At 38.8% G+C, this 20909-nt stretch overlaps 1 protein-coding gene across 1 annotated transcript in view; it reads right to left on the minus strand.

Moving 5' to 3' along the window:
* Positions 1-609: 609 nt before the first annotated feature.
* The window catches only part of bsna (bassoon presynaptic cytomatrix protein a), a 293110-nt gene continuing 272810 nt past the window's right edge, over positions 610-20909 (minus strand). The window contains exons 10-12 of the mRNA XM_060931696.1: positions 5189-5288; positions 2668-2799; positions 610-650 (exon numbers count right to left, since the gene is read on the minus strand). Of these exons, the coding sequence (XP_060787679.1) occupies positions 610-650; positions 2668-2799; positions 5189-5288 (273 nt within the window). The remainder of the gene's footprint in view (positions 651-2667; positions 2800-5188; positions 5289-20909) is intronic.

Below are 20909 nucleotides of genomic sequence, written 5' to 3' on the forward strand. Positions count from 1 at the left end.
TAGGATAATAACCATAAACTCATTAATTTCCAAGTATTATTGCAATTAACTCGTTAACTATTTCACCATCTGTTATTAATATTTTACCTATCATTATTTAGTCTAGTCAGTTTGGTTTCTGGGCAACTAAAACATGAAACTGTGCATTACAGTGGAGCTTTCATTTGCCTGGTTGGCTAATTAATGGATATATGATTTATTCACTTCTGCATACAGGCTTTATGTATAATGAAATGATGCAGTTAAAAATATTTAACTTTAGTCCTCACCAGTATAACAAGATTACTTCTCTCCCTCTCTCTCTCTCTTGCTGTCACTCCCGCTCTGATAAATTAAAACACAGAAGAGAAACTTCATAGGTTTTTCCTGGGGCAAAGCCTTACAACATCTTCCATCGTTTTTGAAGACATCCTGAAATAGCAAAAACACATCAAGAAAAACTCATACATACATCTCCAATGTCTCATTTCTCTTCTCTTTCTATCTATCTATCTATCTATCTATCTATCTATCTATCTATCTATCTATCTATCTATCTATCTATCTATCTATCTATCTATCTATCTATCTATCTTATTTTCTCAATTACTTACATTCAATTGTACTACCTCACCACAGAGATGTGAACTTCTTTCCAAACCCCGATATAGCTGTTGATGGAAGGAAACATAAAATGAAAGAATTAAAATGGTAGCTAGAAGATTACTCAAACCCAGTGATACAAAGACAAAGGTTTAGAACTTAATTTCAAAACACCATATGGTAAAACTTTACAATAGTCAGTGTCATACACTAAACAGGAAGGAATTAATAGTTCTCCATTAAAACTTATGCTATTCTTTTTAACTAAGAATGATGAACTACAAGTTAATTGCTCAGTAAGTATGATAATAGGAGTTCACTATTAACTAAACAGTAATTACTCAGTCTTAAAGAATAATTACTGAGTATTAAGCAGTAATTTTGAAATTCTAAGTTTCTCCTGCAGAACTATTAGCTAACTGTGGCTCATTTATTAGAACTAGTGATTAACTACTGATCAACCTTAAATGTAAAAATTGATACAAGGCGGGACTGTCAGATATGAGTTTTAGGACATACAAGTCATTAGGATCTTATATTTGATTATAAAATTGAGACATATATAAACAAATTGTTATTGTATAATTGTTAATTAGATCAGGCACTGAGTAGAGTACGTCTTTTCCTGTGGTTGAATTACAAATGACATTCTAGTGACCACATAATGCACTCGCTAGGTTCTTCAATGACATTCAAGCATGCCCTGTGTAGGGAGTAAAGAGGAAGTAATTTGACCGTTATTCTGGGAAAAAAAAAAGAAAACTGTTGAGGAATGCTGGGTTTTACACAGATTTGAGTTGGCTAAGCAATGAGAACTGACAGAAAACATCACTGTAGGTACCTGCAGTACCAGTCAAAAGTAATGGACACACCTGCTCATTCATAGGGTTTTCTGTATATTGACCATTTTCTACATTATAGAACTATACTGAAGACATCAAAATTATGAAATAATATATAGAACATATATGGAATTATGTGGAAAAAAAATATATATATATATATATATATATATATATATATATATATATATATATATATATATATGTATGTATATATATATATATATATATATGTTTCAGAAGTCTTAAAAAAACAAAAATATATATTTAGAGTCTTCAAAGTAGCCACCATTTACCTTGATGACAATTTTGCACGCTATTGGCATTGTCTTAACCAGCTTCCTGAAGTATTTTTTTAACACTTTTTTGTTTACCACATAATTTCATATATGTTCCATATGTTATTTCATAGACTTGATGTCATCAGTATTGTTCTACAATGTAGAAAATAGTCAGAAAAACCTATGAATGAGTAACCTTTGACTGGCACTGTATGTCTAGGTTAGATATTCAGTAAATACTGCTTAGTTAAGAGTAAACTCTTACTAATGTACTTACCGAGTAATTAACTAGCAGTTAGTGAATAGTTAATAGTAGTAAGAGAAATGATAATGAAATACTCATTCTTTCCTGATTAGTTACTGCATAGTTACCTAGGTGTTTTAGAGTAGTATTGAAAGGCCCCCTTTGCCCCAATAATAATTAAAAAAAAAAAGGGAAATAAACTATATGGGCAAAAGTTTCTGAAAATTTGACCATCACACCCATATGTAGGCCTTCTCCTAACTATTACCACAACGTTGGAACAATGCAATTGTCCTTGTATGCTGTGGCATTGCAATTTACTTTACTGGAACTAAGGGTCCCATCCCAAACATGGTGCAGCATGACAATGCCCCTGTGCCACAAAGCAAGGTCCATGAAGACATGATTTGCCAAGGTTGGAGTGGAAGAACCTGAGTAACCCTGATCCTGAATATCTTTCAAATTAGATGGAACTCTGACTATACCCCAGGCCTTCTCACCCAACATAAGTGCCTAACATTACTAATGCTCATGTGGGTGAATGGGAAAATCCCCAAAGCCACTTTCCAAATATAGTGGAAAGTCTTCTGAGAAGAGTGGAAAAGTGGGGACTAAATCTGGAATGGGCTGTAAAAAAAGCACATATGGTGTACGTATAATTTTTGTCTAATTTTGAACCTTGCTCAAGCACACAGAGAACTTTAAAGGTCCTTCTAACCTTCACCCAGTTTGCCAGCTTGTTCTGCAGCACCTCCAGGGAGAATCTTAGACAACATGCTTTCTCCTTCCATACCAGGCTGAGCAGCTGCAGCACTACCTATTCCACCAGGTCTTGGTGCTGCCTTGGAGCCTACAGAGAGCAAGAAGTATAGATGATTCCACAAAAAATTCTCATGGTGCAGCAAACCATAGAGATTTTTTAAATACCAAATACTTAAAAAATGAAAATTAAATTAAAAATAAGCAGCTGGTATAAAAAAAAGAAAGCAGTATTTCTACCTATAAACAAATTCAGGGAAGTACTGAAAGTATACAAGTTGCCATTACTGCAGTGGCGTCTTCCTACAGTATGCACACGTAAATGCAAGCTGTTCTGAGAAGTGTACAATTTTCTGTTTTTACCATTATTTTCTGTGCAATGTTAATTTTGTCAGTGATGCCTTGGAAATTGGGAAGAACCTGAGCAGGTCTTAGCTACTCCAACAGTAGTGGCAAACTTCAACTTTGGGAAAAATAAACAACCAAAAACAACCCCCCCCCCCAAAAAAAAAAACTAAACAAAAAACAAACAAACAAAAACCTGATTGTGAAATACACAAGCCTTTATTTCATGAAGAGTGCCACTGTCTGAGACCATACACTTTACATATATTCCCTGGGCATGCAGAGGACCAAGATATTTGCCAGAAATGGATCAATAATAATAATAATAATAATAATAATAATAATAATAATAATAATTTGCAGCGTTAACACAACATTATGGTAGTTAATAGACTGTGAATATCAGACATGTCCTTTTAAAATCATGTGTTCATTATCTGGTAGAGTGTGCAATATTTGGCCAACCCATTGGGAGCTCAGGTAATTTTGACCCTCTGTGAGTGTCCTGTAGTGGGCCTTTTTTTTTTCCTTCACCACGCACGAGGCAATTGTTGATTTAATCTTTAATACCTATTTTTTTTAACTAATGTACCTTGTCTGGTTAAATGCAAGTCCTGAATGATTAGCTAGCTAGTACAGTGATGTTAGTACAGTATATTACACTTCACATTAAATGTGGTCAATGGTCAAGTGGTCCATTTTTTTTCTTTATTTCTCCATTCTCTATTTCTGGCTTGTCATAATCAATGTCTAACTAATGTGTAAAATCTGAATAATGTTAAGACCACCATCCATATAAGGTACTTTCATCAGTAAATGGGGGCCAATGTCTAATGTCATCAGTACGACTACCCATACCGCTGTCACTGCCAACCACTGTCAGCAGCCAGCAGCAGACATTGAGTCACTATGTCTTGCCACCACAGAAATGGCAGCACCCTTAAATGGCGGAACACACAAAGCAGTCGCCAGATTTGTCTATTTGCAGGCTGAGAGTAATCCTCATTTTAACCTCTGTTTTAATAAAGGTTCTAACAGTAACTGACTCATCTCACTAACTGAATTGCTTACAGCACTGCTGCAGTTTTATGACATTTAAAATCATCCCCTTTCATACCATTTCAAACTTAATCCTAAAGACATGTTTACCCATTTTTGAAAGCACAATTCTAATATGTGATTCTGTTACATGTCCTTCTGAAACAGAAGGTGTCATGAATAAGGTATCAAGGTACATCTAGGGCTTATGACTGAAGAATATACATACCACACACTGTTTATACATGAGTCACTTGTGTATGTATTTCTGGGTATTTTTGGGTGTGAGGTACAAGTATTCAGAATAATTATGCAGAGAAGTATTTCGGAACATTATCTCCATTTTATTAAAACCAACTAGTGTGAATTTTATGATTAAATAAAACTCAGCTGTTAAAGAGTTTGAACACAGCTTGAGAATGTGAGAAACTTGAGAACTTGTAATTATTCACATTGAGATGTCACATGGTTTGCTTCATTTCTGTGTTATTTATAGTGGATTTGAATCATTTGAGCAGAAACAGGTGTGGTGAAGTCTGAAATGGTCACAAAAGGGTTTGAGAGCTACAGTTTTAGAGATACTTGCAAATAACTGTGTTAATACTGGGTCACGGGCAGCACGGTGGTGTAGTGGTTAGCGCTGTCGCCTCACAGCAAGAAGGTCTGGGTTCAAGCCCCGGGGCCGGCGAGGGCCTTTCTGTGCGGAGTTTGCATGTTCTCCCCGTGTCTGCGTGGGTTTCCTCCGGGTGCTCCGGTTTCCCCCACAGTCCAAAGACATGCAGGTTAGGTTAACTGGTGACTCTAAATTGACCGTAGGTGTGAATGTGAGTGTGAATGGTTGTCTGTGTCTGTGTCAGCCCTGTGATGACCTGGCGACTTGTCCAGGGTGTACCCCGCCTCTCGCCCATAGTCAGCTGGGATAGGCTCCAGCTTGCCTGCGACCCTGCAGAACAGGATAAAGCGGCTAGAGATAATGAGAATGAGAATACTGGGTCACAAATTCCACATTTCATACTGTAGAAACGTAAGCTAGCATAGCAGTGGAAATGTATACAACCATTAGTGTGTGTTTGTGTGCTTTATGTCTATACATTTACCTATCCCTGTGAGTGGGGGCTGGGCTGCTTTGGCAGGTTGTGGGGTGACTGCTTTTGCTCCAATTGCAGTAACAGGAGCGGTGACAGGCTCAGGCTTGGTCTATCAGAGGCCAGATAAATGTCATTTTAAGCAAGGAACACATAACAGCAGAACACTTAATTGGCTTAAATTTTTCCAATGATAGACTAAAGTTAGCATGCATGCAGGAAACATTACAAAGCAAATGGACTGCAAAAACAACTGGCAAATAAATTATTAAATCAATCTTTCAGTGAAAAGAAAACACAGTTAAGAATGGTTTCACAGTCAATTAGCTTGTATTTCCATTTGGAGTATATATATATATATATATATATATATATATATATATATATATATATATATACACACACACACGAATGTTTTACTTCAGCAATGTTTTCCTTTTAGTCACTGTACACAAAGACCCATATTACAAATTATGTTATATATGCAGAGTTAGGAGTTAATATCAAAACTGTGTACATCTTTATTCAGAACGCACATGTAAATATTACTAAAAGCTATTCAGAGGTTGTGCAAGATTTGCACACATAGGGCAGAGTTTACTGAAAACAGAGGCATGTCTCAGTTACTTGCAATTCTGACCATAATCTTAAGCCCATTTTTCTTGAGCAATATCAGTGTGAGAAAGGAGCACCAGACTCCAGCACCACTATCTGATAGTTAGATTTAACCACAATATGTCACACCAAAACTTAAACATAAGACTGTTAATTAATGAATTGTATCATCCCAATTTTTCACATGGAGTACATTGGCAGAGACAGTACATTAACTGGAGACATTACTTATCCCATTAACTGAATTTTATATGGGTCAAGTTATAAATTAAAGTATGCATAGCTGATGAGTGCTCAGCTTTTTCTCTAAATTATAGCCACATTTTCTTTACACGAGAGCTTATCAAATTAACCAAAACAATGGCATCGTTTTGTATCTATTTTGTCAGCTGCCAAATAATAACAGGGTGGAAACAACATTGTTAAATTAACCTATAAGAATCCGGACCCATTTCCCCTTAAAGGAAAATTATGGGGAATATAAAACAGACCAAATGGACCACACAGAACACATTTCTAATTTGTTTTTTAAATTCTGACCCCTACTGGCAAAGATCTGGAAAGTTTTTTATTTATTTATTTTATATATATATATATATATATATATATATATATATATATATATATATATACACACACACACACACACACACACACACACACACACACACACAGTGGTGCTTGAAAGTTTGTGAACCCTTTAGAATTTTCTATATTTCTGCATAAATATGACCTAAAACATCATCAGATTTTCACACAAGTCCTAAAAGTAGGTAAAGAGAACCCAGTTAAACAAATGAGACAAAATTATTATACTTGGTCATTTATTTATTGAGGAAAATGATCCAATATTACATATCTGTAAGTGGCAAAAGTATGTGAACCTCTAGGATTAATAGTTAATTTGAAGGTGAAATTAGAGTCAGGTGTTTTCAATCGATGGGATGACAATCAGGTGTGAGTGGGCACCCTGTTTTATTTAAAGAACAGGGATCTATCAAAGTCTGATCTTCACAACACATGTTTGTGGAAGTGTATAATAGTACGAACAAAGGAGATTTCTGAGGACCTCAGAAACAGCATTGTTGATGCTCATCAGGCTGGAAAAGGTTACAAAACAATCTCTAAAGAGTTTGGACTCCACCAATCCACAGTCAGACAGATTGTGTACAAATGCAGGAAATTTAAGACCATTGTTACCCTCCCCAGGAGTGGTCAACCAACAAAGATCACTCCAAGAGCAAGGCGTGTAATAGTCGGCGAGGTCACAAAGGACCCCAGGGTAACTTCTAAGCAACTGAAGGCCTCTCTCACGTTGGTTAATATTAATGTTCATGAGTCCACCATCAGGAGAACACTTAACAACAATGGTGTGCATGGCAGGCTTGCAAGGAGAAAGCCACTGCTCTCCAAAAAGAACATTGCTGCTCGTCTGCAGTTTGCTAAATATCACGTGGACAAGCCAGACAGCTATTGGAAAAATGTTTTGTGAAGGATGAGACCAAAATAGAACATTTTGGTTGAAATGAGAAGCCTCATGTTTGGAGAAAGGAAAACACTGCATTCCAGCATAAGAACCATATCCCATCTGTGAAACATGGTGGTGGTAGTATCATGGTTTGGGCCTGTTTTGCTGCATCTGGGCCAGGACGGCTTGCCATCATTGATGGAACAATGAATTCTGAATTATACCAGTGAATTCTAAAGGAAAATGTCAGGACATCTGTCCATGAACTGAATCTCAAGAGAAGGTGGGTCATGCAGCAGGACAACGACCTTAAGCACACAAGTCGTTCTACCAAAGAATGGTTAAACAAGAATACAGTTAATGTTTTGGAATGGCCAAGTCAAAGTCCTGACCTTAATCCAATCGAAATGTTGTGGAAGGACCTGAAGCGAGCAGTTCATGTGAGGAAACCCACCAACATCCCAGATTTGAAGCTGTTCTATATTGAGGAATGGGCTAAAATTCCTCCAAGCCAGTGTGCAGGACTGATCAACAGTTACCAGAAACGTTTAGTTGCAGTTATTGCTGCACAAGGGGGTCACACCAGATACTGAAAGCAAAGGTTCACATACTTTTGCCACTCACAGATATGTTATATTGGATCATTTTCCTCAATAAATAAATGACCAGGTATAATATTTTTGTCTCATTTGTTTAACTGGGTTCTCTTTATCTACTTTTAGGACTTGTGTGAAAATCTGATGATGTTTTAGGTCATTTTTATGCAGAAATATAGAAAATTCTAAAGGGTTCACAAACTTTCAAGCACCACTGTGTGTGTGTGTGTGTGTGTGTGTGTGTGTGTGTATATATATATGTCACATTGGGCACTTATCGTAAATTTATTCCTTATTTGAAAATAAATCAGCTTAACAGGTTTTTTTTGTTCAGTAACATATATTTGTATTTTTATTTGCATTTCCATAAGATACAATAACATTCTAACTTTAATGTTTAAGTTAAACAAAAAGAAAAATTGTCTGATTGGTTTTACAACAAAAAATGTGCAAACTGAATAATAAAATCTACCTCATATTGGGTAATTATGCAACAAGTTACTGTAGCTGTAAAAAAACAAACAAACAAACCTGAGCTACAGATAGATGTAGTAACCTTCAGAAAACCTGTAAGTGCAAAAAAGACTTAAAGAATAATGAAGGGGAACAAAACCTTCGTATTATCAGCACTGTTTTAACCATTGTTATCACTCTCTCAGGCCCATTAAGCAGTTTTAGCAAAGTAGCCTAGGCCAAATGGTAATATCTGAAACAATTTCCTTCTTCAGTGAAGCAAAGACGCACATCACACTTCTCACAGAGGGTGGTGGTTGCACTGACTTTGCATAATTTGCAACGGCCACACTTTTCACACTTGACAGGCCAGTGTGCAACCTGGTCAGTGCGAACATCAACCGGAACGCCAACATGCACTCTCTTGGGCAGTGGTGGAGATGGGGAATCAAGTGTTGGGTGACCCCTTTGTGCCTGCAAAAGAATCAGGCTAGTGGCAATCTCTGCCTGGAAGCTCTTTTGTTTCAGTGGCTTTTGGACACCAAGCAGTTTACAGTCACGGCAGTAGATCAACCATGCATTAACGAGGCCTAACATGATGGTTTGCCAGAAGAGGTAGAGGTACCACCTCCGTGACCTCATGTGGTACTTGTACCTTGCAGCACATGCATCAAGGAGGTCTATCCCCCTCATGAATGTGTTGTACTCCTTCACAATGTGCGGTCTGTTGACCTCCACAAATGCTTTGTCTGATTTGCTCCAGCGTCGAGCTTTGTCCTGAGGCTCAGTTGCACAGTAGGATGAGATCAGGGTAACAGATTTGTTGTTGTACCACTTCAATGACCATACTTTCCCCTTTCTCCACCCTGGCATCAACAGATCCTCTGCCTCTCTTGGCAAGACTTTTGTCATCCTCAAACATACAACCAGCCAAGCGATTGCTACAGAGTGTTCCTACAAAGTAGATCTGTCACTCAAGAAGCTTGAGAACCAGTGGTGCTGAGGAAAAAAAAAATTGTCTGCAAAGACTTTGTAGTTTTGGTTTGATGGGAGAGTTTCACACAGCTTGACCACAACATCACCTCCCATGCCCAGTACATTTTTTTTCCCAGTGCCACCTTCAAAAACCACAAAATCACAGAGGATTCCTGAGGAAGAGCAGCGGGCCCAAATTTTCAGTCCCCATGGGTGGGGTAGGCCCTTCACATACTGCCTTATTAGGCTGCGTTCTGAACACTGTAGCGTTTAGCCATACTACAAAAAAATTAATAGAATTACATTGAATTAGGAGCACTGTAAAATCGTGTTTGTTTTACTTACAGATATTCAAAAATTGTTTTGTAACATATCAATAATTTTATAAATTTGATATTGTTATATTTGTTTAAATGTGCTTTGAATTGAACATTTTTCTTATTGTGACAAATACGTCACATCATATTTTCCATGACTACGTTAAGGTTAAATGCCCGATGTGACATCAATGTTACCACAATGTTGTCGTAACTTGTTTTATATCAATTTCTTCAGGAAATGTTGTCAGAACATGTTAAATGTAATATGTGACATTTAAGTACCAGAATTGTTAAATCGGTTGAAACATACATTGAGTCACCAAAAATAAGATCTGTGAAATTAGACGATTTGGTCAGGTGTGGTTACCCTGCACACAGCCATCTTGAAAATGGTGTCATGGGTATAGACCCCTTCGCAGTAAACGTCATTCATACGCAAGCGGAAATTGCGCGCGCAGCCTGGACCCAAAAAAGACTCAGAAATGCCTAGTTGTTGTGTTGTCGGGTGTCAGAATCGTAGCAGTGATGGGGTTAAAATGTTCAGAATTCCAGCAGGATCTCACCCATTCCAAAAAAAAAAAATAAATAAATAAATAAATAAATAGCCGATGTCTATGGCTACAAGCCATCAAATGTGTAGACTGGGATGCAAGCACTATCAAAAATGCGCGGGTTTGCAGCGCCCACTTCATCACAGGTAAGATCAGGCTATTTATTAAATCTCTCTTTTTTACTCTTTCTAGTCTTCGTTTATTGATGTAGCAAAATACTTTGGTAACGTTTGTCTGATTAGCTGGGTCATAGTTACACAATGTAATGAATATTGTTAGCATGTTAACTTAGCTTTGCATGCAATTTTGTTTGTAGGAGAGGTCTCGCTTGACTCAAGCAGTCCAGATTTTGTGTCGTCATTATTTGTGTATGCCAAAAATCACAATTTTAAAGCAAGGATGGAAAGGTAAAATTGTGTGCCCTCACTCTAAATGCCAACTTACGTTGACTGCTCTAACCTAGCTCCCGCCCCGTTCAGTTTCATTTCTGCTCTCTGCCTCTCGCTTTTTACGCAGCTCTGATTTCTCTTAGCTGCACTCTTTACACTATCATTCCTTTCATGCCATTACCTCCTGCAAATTGCTGTTTAGTGTTGGTATTTGCTGTTGTAGCTAAAGCCACATTGCCATCACATCACTGGCATAATTTGATTAAAACAAAATGAATATGAATGTCCCATTGTTAATCAAGTTGTACATGCCCGCACATAACATACGCTACGTTCACACTGCAAGGCTTAATGCTCAATTCCGATTTTTTTGTGAAATCGTTCACATTAATAAATATATGCGACTTGTGTGTGATCCTCAGTATGAACGAAAAGCGACCTAAAAGTGTTCCGCATGCGCATTGCAGGATACGACGACGTCACACGCAGTGAGCATGGCCAGTGTTTACGGAAGTAAAACCACCCGGTTGCGGTATGACCCATCCAATCTAGCTTGAATAGCTGTATCCCCCCCAAATGGAAATCAGCTCCCTAACCTCTGCGTCCTTCCATTGAGAAGATTCAGAACCTTCACAGCCCGAAGCGTCCCTCGCACTGATGTCATGCGCAGGGGCGCAGATACGTTTTTTGAACTGGGGGGGGACAAAAAACTGGGGGGGACAAAGCTGCCAGCAAACCAACCCCAACCCTGATATGCCTGTCAAACTTGTTGTGGGTTACCATAGCAACCAAGCTCGAGCTCGCAACCTGTGCAGTCTGCGCAGCTCAACCAACCGAATATCAGTCTTTGTTTTGTTTTATGTGAGTTGTTGCAACCATGTATACACTGCCGTGCACCTCAATAAACCGAATGGTAATTAGTCTTTTGATTTTTCCGTGAGGTTTGCCTTATGCAAAGTGGGGGGGACCGAACGAAGTGAATTTAAATCTGGGTGGGACGAGTCCCACCCTCTATCTGCACCTGTGATTATGCGCCATGTTGTTGTAACTTTTTCTGAGAGACCCGCTGCCTACTTCAGCGCAGAATAGTGACGTTTGTGGCTTGTTGATGACGTGTAAGTCGGATGAATGCGACCTGGCGGTTCAGACTAAAGTCGCATATGAAAAGAGCGGATAGGAATCAGAATTAGGACCACATATCCAAACGGCCTGGGTCGGATTTGAAAAAAATCGGATCTGTGTCATTCATATTGTCAATAAAAGATCGGATGCAGGTCACATATGGGCGAAAAGATCGGATTTGAGTCACTTCAGCCTGCAGTGTGAACGTAGCCATAATCATATGTGTCTAAAAGACTTGTAGGCACGAAGTTTTTCGTGGGTGTACACTGAAGTCTTGTCAATAAGGTACAAGTATACTGTATATCTGGCCATTGTATACCAGGGAACTTACTAACATCGTCCGTCCACTCTTTAATTAAATGCGGATCCGGTAGGCGATGTCCATTTGTTAGAGTTAACTTATTTATGTAGCATTCTCGATCTTGTAACGACAATTGTTTTGCATAATCTGACAGCTCATAATGCCGGTCTATGGGCAGCGCCATTGTTTCTGGGTCCAGGCTGCGCACGCATCCTGGCAACGGTCGGTTTGTTTACAAACATGCGAAGGGGTCTATTCAAATTCACAGAGTGTCATGTGACTACACCAGGAAGTTACAAACATGTCACTTTGGGGCCTAATGAGGTAAAGTCAAGGATAAAGCTGTGTGAGAAAGTTTGCAGGACATTTAAAGTCATGGTGACACCTGTGTCACAGTTGGTTCTTATGGGACAATGAATTACAACAACTACAATTAAGCAACTATTCATGCAGGCATATGTTGGCAATTTTATTTGAATGATAGTCATCATCTTATGTCATTGTATCTTTTTATATTACATCATATGTGACAGCAAATAAAAATGAATCCTGTTTCTTTAGTGGACCTAATCTAGTCCCTTCTTGCTTAAAGGTGCTTGTGTCTAAAGGCATGCATTAAATACTATTGAGAAATCCATTCTCAGATGCTTCTACTCAAGAATTTATATATATATATATATATATATATATATATATATATATATATATAAATAAAACTTTTGGACTTTTGGCCAACTGTCAACATGACTCACAGTAAGCACTGCAAAATTAATTAACACAGAAAAAACAGAATCTTCAGCAGTATTGCTCTGTCAGCACAATGCAAGCTAATCAGAGAAAAAAAAATATTCACTGCATGTCGTCAAGTAAATTGGATCAAAATGAACTATACCTAGAACTAGATCCATTTAATTTAAAGCTGGGGGGAGCTTGAGTTTTAGAAATAGCTAAGGAAGAGGAATATGGGAAAAGGAATGCAAAGAGAAAGAACACTAAACTACCCCACAAGCACACACAGACTCTTATGAAGTGGTAATAGTGAAAACTGGTATAATGGTGCCAGAGATGGCAGAAGAGTTATCTGTTAAAGGAAAAAAAATTGGGGAAAATAGAGTGGTTATTTGCACCTGGTTTCGTGAAGTGTGCTAAGCTCAGCCATGCTAGATGTAAATAAATTCAGAAGTCTTAAAGGTTCTGTTACATATCCAGTCGGCCTTAATGTGCCAATTAGACATAAGATTTGACTAGCCTGTCTGCCAAAAACTCGTCATCCAGGGCAGCATTTCATAGTGCCTTTGTTATGTAAATTAGCTTATTACTCAAATGAAGGACTGATTAGCTGATACATATCCTGAACAGCCTGCACATTCTGATTCACATGTGCAACGTACAAGTTGACATTACATTACCTGCATTTATGAGGTGCCAATGCGTAATTGTGATTATCAGTGCAATTTGCTATTTTATTTATTTACATTATTATATAGATATGGACAAATTTGTTGGTACCCTTCCACAAAAAAAGAACCCACAACTATCTCTGAAATAACTTGAAACAAAAGTTAATGGCATCCATCATTGCTTATTCCATGTTTAACACAAATCAGACTTTGATTTTGATTCAACTGAATATTTTACATAATAAAACAAATGAAAATGGCATGGACAAAAATGATGGTATCCTTAACTTAATATTTTGTTGCACAACTCTTCACAGCAATCACTGCTAACAAGCGATCGCTGTAGCTTTCAGTGAGACTTTTGCATCTGCCAACAGGTAGTTTGGCCCACTCGTCCTGAGCAAACTGCTCTAGCTGTCTCAGGTTTGAAGGGTGCCTTCTTCACACTGCATGTTTCAGCTCTTTCCACAGATCTTCAATACGATTCAGACCAAGGCTCATAGAAGGCCACTTCAGAATAGTCCAATGTTTTGTTCTTCACCATTCTTGGGTGCTTTAAGCTGTGTTTTCGGTCTTTATCCTATTGGAGGACCCATGACCTGTGACTGACTACGTTTACATGCACATCCAAATCGAGCTGCTGTCGGTAATCGAGCTGAAGGTCCCAGCAGGGTGCCAGAGAAATCCAATCCTACATGCACACAATGAAATCGGGCTATTGTGTGAGGTGCATTGTGCACCCGAGCCACAGGGGGTGCAACACGCCCCATCGTGTTGGTACACTTCCGGTTGTCGTCATGAAGAAGAGCTATTCAAGAGTGTAAACAAAGTTATCAGTTCCATGTTCTCCATTGCGCGTTTTTCTCCCGTCCATGAATTTTAATATATTCAACTCCTTAAGCTGAATGAGCATGAACTCTGTCTCCTCATTGCTCCAGAAGTGCACGTTTCTGCTTGCCTGTGGCAGTGGGGGCGTGGTCAAGCGCCGGTCTGTGACAGGAGGGCGGAGCCAGGGAAGGTGAGTGGCAGAATCACTTCACCTGACGGTAATTAACCTGTGTTTGTGTGGCTTCCCAGTAACCGCGCCCTATTTAAGGAGGCAGAGGGAGAGCAGAGGGGACAGCTCATCCCGGGACTAGAACACAGCGCGCGCGTGTTTTTCTCTCAAGAATAAAAGTAGGCTGTTAAACTGAAAAGTCTGACAATAAAAAGCCTATTAGTACCAGAAGCTTTGTCCTGCCGTCCTCTGTGCTCCACCCACACTTCAGAGAGCTCTACATCGCCATTTTCTCTTCTTCGTTTGTTCCTCCTGACCTCTTCTGCTGCTCGCTACTACTGTTGTCATGCCGACCGAGGCTGTTGTGTCTCCCGCTTGTGGTCTCGTCACTCGTCACTTCCGGAAGTAGCTCGACAACTAGCTCGATAGGGTGTACATGCACAAAGTAGCTCGGCAGAAATCGCATAAACTAGGTCGTGTAGCTCGATTCCGAGAAATCAAGTTTGGTTCAATTTCAGCCGAATTAAGGTGTATACATGGCATTTTGAACTTCGATTTCAGTCGAGCAACGGCAGAAATTCGATTCTCTCTATGTGCATGTAAACGTAGTGACTGAGACAGAGCTTTCTGACACTGGGTAGTATGTTTTGATCCAAAATGCCCTGCAAGTCTTGAGATTTCACTGTGCCCGGCGCAGACTCAAGGCACCCCATGCCAAATGCACAAAGCAGCCCCAAATCATAACCAAGCCTCCTCCGTGTTTCACAGTAGGTATGGTGTTCTTTTCTTTGAAAGTTTCATTTTTTCTTCTGTGGACATCAAACTGATGTGACTTGCCAATAAGCTTGAGTTTTGTCTCATCTGTCCAAAGGACATGCTCCCAGAAGCACTGTGGCTTGTCAATATTCATTTTAGCAAATTCCAGTCTGGCTTTTTTAAGCTTTTCTTTCAACAACGGAGCCCTCCTGAGTATTCTTCCACTGAGCCCACTGTCACTCAAAAAGTGACAGATGGCATAAACAGACATTGATCTACCTTGACCTTGGAATTCAACTTCTCTTTGGAAGTTGTCCTTGGATCTTTGTCTACCATTGGCACTATCCTGTTCAATCTACAACCCCGATTCCAAAAAAGTTGGGACAAAAGTACAAATTGTAAATAAAAATGGAATGCAATAATTTACAAATCTCAAAAACTGATATTGTATTCACAGTAGAACATAGACAACATATCAAATGTGGAAAGTGAGACATTTTGAAATTTCATGCCAAATATTGGCTCATTTGAAATTTCATGACAGCAACACATCTCAAAAAAGTTGGGATGGGGCAATAAGAGGCTGGAAAAGTGAAAGGTACAAAAAAGGAACAGCTGGAGGACCCAATTGCAACTCATTAGGTCAATTGGTAATAGGTCATTAACATGACTGGGTATAAAAAGAGCATCTTGGAGTGGCAGCGGCTCTCAGAAGTAAAGATGGGAAGAGATTATACCAATCCCCCTAATTATGTGCCGACAAATAGTGGAGCAATATCAGAAAGGAGTTCGACAGTGTAAAATTGCAAAGAGTTTGAACATATCATCATCTACAGTGCATAATATCATCAAAAGATTCAGAGAATCTGGAAGAATCTGTGCATAAGGGTCAAGGCCAGAAAACCATACTGGGTGCCCGTGATCTTCGGGCCCTTAAACGGCACTGCATCACATACAGGCATGCGTCTGTATTGGTAATCACAAAATGGGCTCAGGAATATTTCCAGAGAACATTATCTGTGAACACAATTCACTGTGCCATCCGCCGTTGCCGGCTAAAACTTTATAGTTCAAAGAAGAAGCTGTATCTAAACATGATCCAGAAGCGCAGACGTCTTCTCTGGGCCAAGGCTCATTTAAAATGGACTGTGGCAAAGTGGAAAACTGTTCTGTGGTCAGACGAATCAAAATTTGAAGTTCTTTATGGAAATCAGGGACGCCGTGTCATTCGGACTAAAGAGGAGAAGGACGACCCAAGTTGTCATTAGCGCTCAGTTCAGAAGCCTGCATCTCTGATGGTATGGGGTTGCATTAGTGCGTGTGGAATGGGCAGCTTACACATCTGGAAAGACACCATCAATGCTGAAAGGTATAGGAGCAATTCCAGCGTTATGGACGTGACACTTGAACTCAAAATGGCAACAAATGACCCAGTGCATGTTTTATTGTCTCCCAGTATTTAAACAGGTGTTGTATATTTTAAGGCTGTACCATACTGGAGAAGTGATAGAACAAGAACAATTCCCATAGTACATCTAGGGCATGCCAGAAAATGCCAATAAAAGATGTGTTATGGATGTGACAGAAAAAGTATCACTTTTCTTGGGTGACTGTACATTTTTATCAAACTCTGTGAAATTGTAAACCTAATGTCGAAATGGAGATATCCATTTGATAGAGGGGTCCAAGGTAAATATTAAAAAAATCTTTAAAATATTTTGTATTTCATGCAGAGTTTCGGAAGGAAAAGTCAGCGTTATGGATGTGACGAAATTCCGTTACGGGTGTGCCGCGTCTGAAATAGACATGGCGTATGTTTAGAAAATCAGCAATTTAACCACCATAACCCTTTGAAAAACTCTCTAAATATCAGCTAAAACTATCAAAGTTCTTAAATAATATTTAGGATGGCTATTGTTTTGCTGTTTTGTGGATTTTAGCATACATTTCTGTGGCTTGTGGCAATAATATAGAATTGTACATGATCAAAGTTGATTTTAGCTTGGGTTTTAAATTATAAGAAAGAAAGACTGACAGTGACATATTAGGTTGGTTACAAATTGGTTCAACTTATTCACATCTGTAAAATACAGGCCTAGGTGAGATCTCTGGGAGTGGTTTTGATGTATTACATGTTGCTTTATTTTTGCATGGTGAGGTTGACATTTACATGGAATTGCCCATATCCAGGTTCTAGAGCAACGTATCCTCCCATCCAGACGATGTCTCTTTCAGGGAAGACCTTGCATTTTCCAACATGACAATGCCAAACCACATACTGCATCAATTACAGCATCATGGCTGCGTAGAAGAAGGGTCCGGGTACTGAACTGGCCAGCCTGCAGTCCAGATCTTTCACCCATAGAAAACATTTGGCGCATCATAAAACGGAAGATACGACAAAAAAAGACCTGAGACAGTTGAGCAACTAGAATCCTACATTAGACAAGAATGGGTTAACATTCCTATCCCTAAACTTGAGCAACTTGTCTCCTCAGTCCCCAGACGTTTACAGACTGTTGTAAAGAGAAAAGGGGATGTCTCACAGTGGTAAACATGGCCTTGTCCCAACTTTTTTGAGATGTGTTGTCATGAAATTTAAAATCACCTAATTTTTCTCTTTAAATGATACATTTTCTCAGTTTAAACATTTGATATGTCATTTATATTCTATTCTGAATAAAATATGGAATTTTGAAACTTCCACATCATTGCATTCCGTTTTTATTTACAATTTGTACTTTGTCCCAACTTTTTTGGAATCGGGGTTGTATGTTGGATTTTCCTCTTCCAGTCACATCCAGGAAGGTTGGCTACAGTCCCATGAACTTAAACTTCTTAATAATATTTGCAACTGTAGTCACAGGAACATCAAGCTGCTTGGAGATGATCTGATAGCATTTGCCTTTAACCCTTTGGTGCCTGCCCAAAAATTTTCCTATTTTCACCAATCAAACAAAAATAGCTTCAGGATACCCATCATGCTATATACCATTTTAATAAGTACTGTAAGGCAATTTTTTTTGCTATCAAGGTATTTTTATTTTGTCATAGCAACCATTCCATCATTGTAACTGGAGGAATGATATTTAAAGGGCCCGGCGCCAAAAGGTTAGCATGCTTGTCTGTAATTTTCTTTTGGATCTCTTCAAGTAGCTCTCTCCTTTGCTTTCTCTGGTCCGTGATCAATGTGGTGTACACGACAATACCAAGCGGCAGAGTGATGACTTTTCTAAATTTAAATAGGCTGAATGACTGATTACAAGATTGAAGACACCTATGATACTAATTAAGGTTAAACAATTAGTTTGAAATATCATTATAACCCAATTATTTATAAGCTGTTCTAGGGATACCAACTAATCTGTCCAGGTTATTTTAGAATGTCTTTGTAAAATAAACAATAAATAATAATTTCTTTTCACACTCTTTGTTTTACTCTGTGACCAAAGGCATACAAGTATACATGAGAAAATTGCTTTTATTTTCATTACTTTTCAGGAGGAATAAAGCATTGTTTCAATGAGCTGTAAGGGTACCAACAAATTTGTCCACATTTGTACATTTATATATTTTATATACTGTTATACAGTATGTACATTACCTATTTATAGTATTGATTATTTAGGAGGAAAGCTCAAATTTACACACACTCCAATGACATCTGAGTTTGATTATACAGATATGACAAATGAACAGGCTGTACATAACAGCCAAACTATTAATGTGATAACTCATTTTGCTTTACTTTTAACACAAGTACAGTGGGGCAAAAAAGTATTTAGTCAGTCACCAATTGTGCAAGTTCTCCCACTTAAAAAGATGAGAGGCCTGTAATTTTCATCATAGGTATACCTCAACTACGAGAGACAAAATGAGAAAAAAAAAAATCCAGAAAATCACACTGTCTGATTTTTAAAGAATTTATTTGCAAATTATGGTGGAAAATAAGTATTTGGTCAATAACAAAAGTTCAGTTCAATACTTTGTTATATACCCTTTGTTGGCAATGACAGAGGTCAAACGTTTTCTGTAAGTCTTCACAAGGTTTTCACACACTGTTGCTGGTATTTTGGCCCATTCCTCCATGCAGATCTCCTCTAGAGCAGTGATGTTTTGGGGCTGTCGCTGGGCAACATGGACTTTCAACTCCCTCCAAAGATTTTCTATGGGGTTGAGATTTGGAGACTGGCTAGGCCACTCCAGGACCTTGAAATGCTTCTTACGAAGCCACTCCTTTGTTGCCCGGGCGGTGTGTTTGGGATCATTGTCATGCTGAAAGACCCAGCCGCATTTCATCTTCAATGCCCTTGCTGATGGAAGGAGGTTTTCACTCAAAATCTCACGATACATGGCCCCATTCATTCTTTCCTTTACATGGATCAGTCGTCCTGGTCCCTTTGCAGGAAAAACAGCCCCAAAGCATGATGTTTCCACTCCATGCTTCACAGTAGGTATGGTGTTCTTTGGATGCAACTCAGCATTCTTTCTCCTCCAAACACAAGTTGAGTTTTTACCAAAAAGTTCTATTTTGGTTTCGTCTGACCATATGACATTCTCCCAATCGTCTTCTGGATCATCCAAATGCTCTCTAGCAAACTTCAGACGGGCCTGGACATGTACTGGCTTAAGCATGTCTGGCACTGCAGGATTTGAGTCCCTGGTGGCGTAGTGTGTTACTGATGGTAGCCTTTGTTACTTTGGTCCCAGCTCTCTGCAGGTCATTCACTAGGTCCCCCCGTGTGGTTTTGGGATTTTTGCTCACCGTTCTTGTGATCATTTTGACCCCATGGGGTGAGATCTTGCGTGGAGCCCCAGATCGAGGGAGATTATCAGTGGTCTTGTATGTCTTCCATTTTTTAAATAATTGCTCCCACAGTTGATTTCTTCACACCAAGCTGCTTACCTATTGCAGATTCAGTCTTCCCAGCCTGGTGCAGGTCTACAATTTTGTTTCTGGTGTCCTTTGACAGCTCTTTGGTCTTGGCCATAGTGGAGTTTGGAGTGACTGGACAGGTGTCTTTTATACTGATAACGAGTTCAAACAGGTGCCATTAATACAGGTAATGAGTGGAGGACAGAGGAGCCTCTTAAAGATAAAGTTACAGGTCTGTGAGAGCCAGAAATCTTGCTTGTTTGTAGGTGACCAAATACTTATTTTACTGAGGAATTTACCAATTAATTCATTAAAAATCCTACAATGTGATTTCCTGGATTCTTTCCCCCCATTCTGTCTCTCATAGTTGAAGTGTACCTATGATTAAAATTACAGGCCTCTCATCTTTAAGTGAGAGAGTTTGAGAGTTTTTAGCAGTTTCTGACATACTCAAACATTTGGCACCAACAACCATATCACGGTTATTGGTGCCAAATGTTTGAGTATGTCAGAAACTGCTAATTTCTTGGTATTTTCAACAAACAAGGGTCTCTAGGGTTTACACGGAATGGTGTGAAAAACAACATATCTTGTGAGTGGAGGTTCTGCAGGCTGAAATGCCTTGTTGAGGAGAAAGATCAGAGAAGAATGTTTTGAGCTGGCAGGAAGCCTACAGCAACTCAAATAAGCACTGTTTACAACTGTGGTGAGCAAAAATGCATCTCAGTATGCAAAAAACAAACATTGAACCACTGACAGAACAGTCACTCATTCAATATTTTTTACCTTTTTGCACCATTCTATGTAAACTCTAGAGACTTGTGTGTGAAAATCCCTGGAGATAAGCATTTTCTTAAATAATCAAACCAGCCCATTTCGCACCAACAACACTGTCACAGTTAAAGTCAAAGATT

The sequence above is a fragment of the Neoarius graeffei genome, chromosome 10 (assembly GCF_027579695.1).
Source record: "Neoarius graeffei isolate fNeoGra1 chromosome 10, fNeoGra1.pri, whole genome shotgun sequence".
Classification (NCBI taxonomy): Eukaryota; Metazoa; Chordata; class Actinopteri; order Siluriformes; family Ariidae; genus Neoarius; species Neoarius graeffei.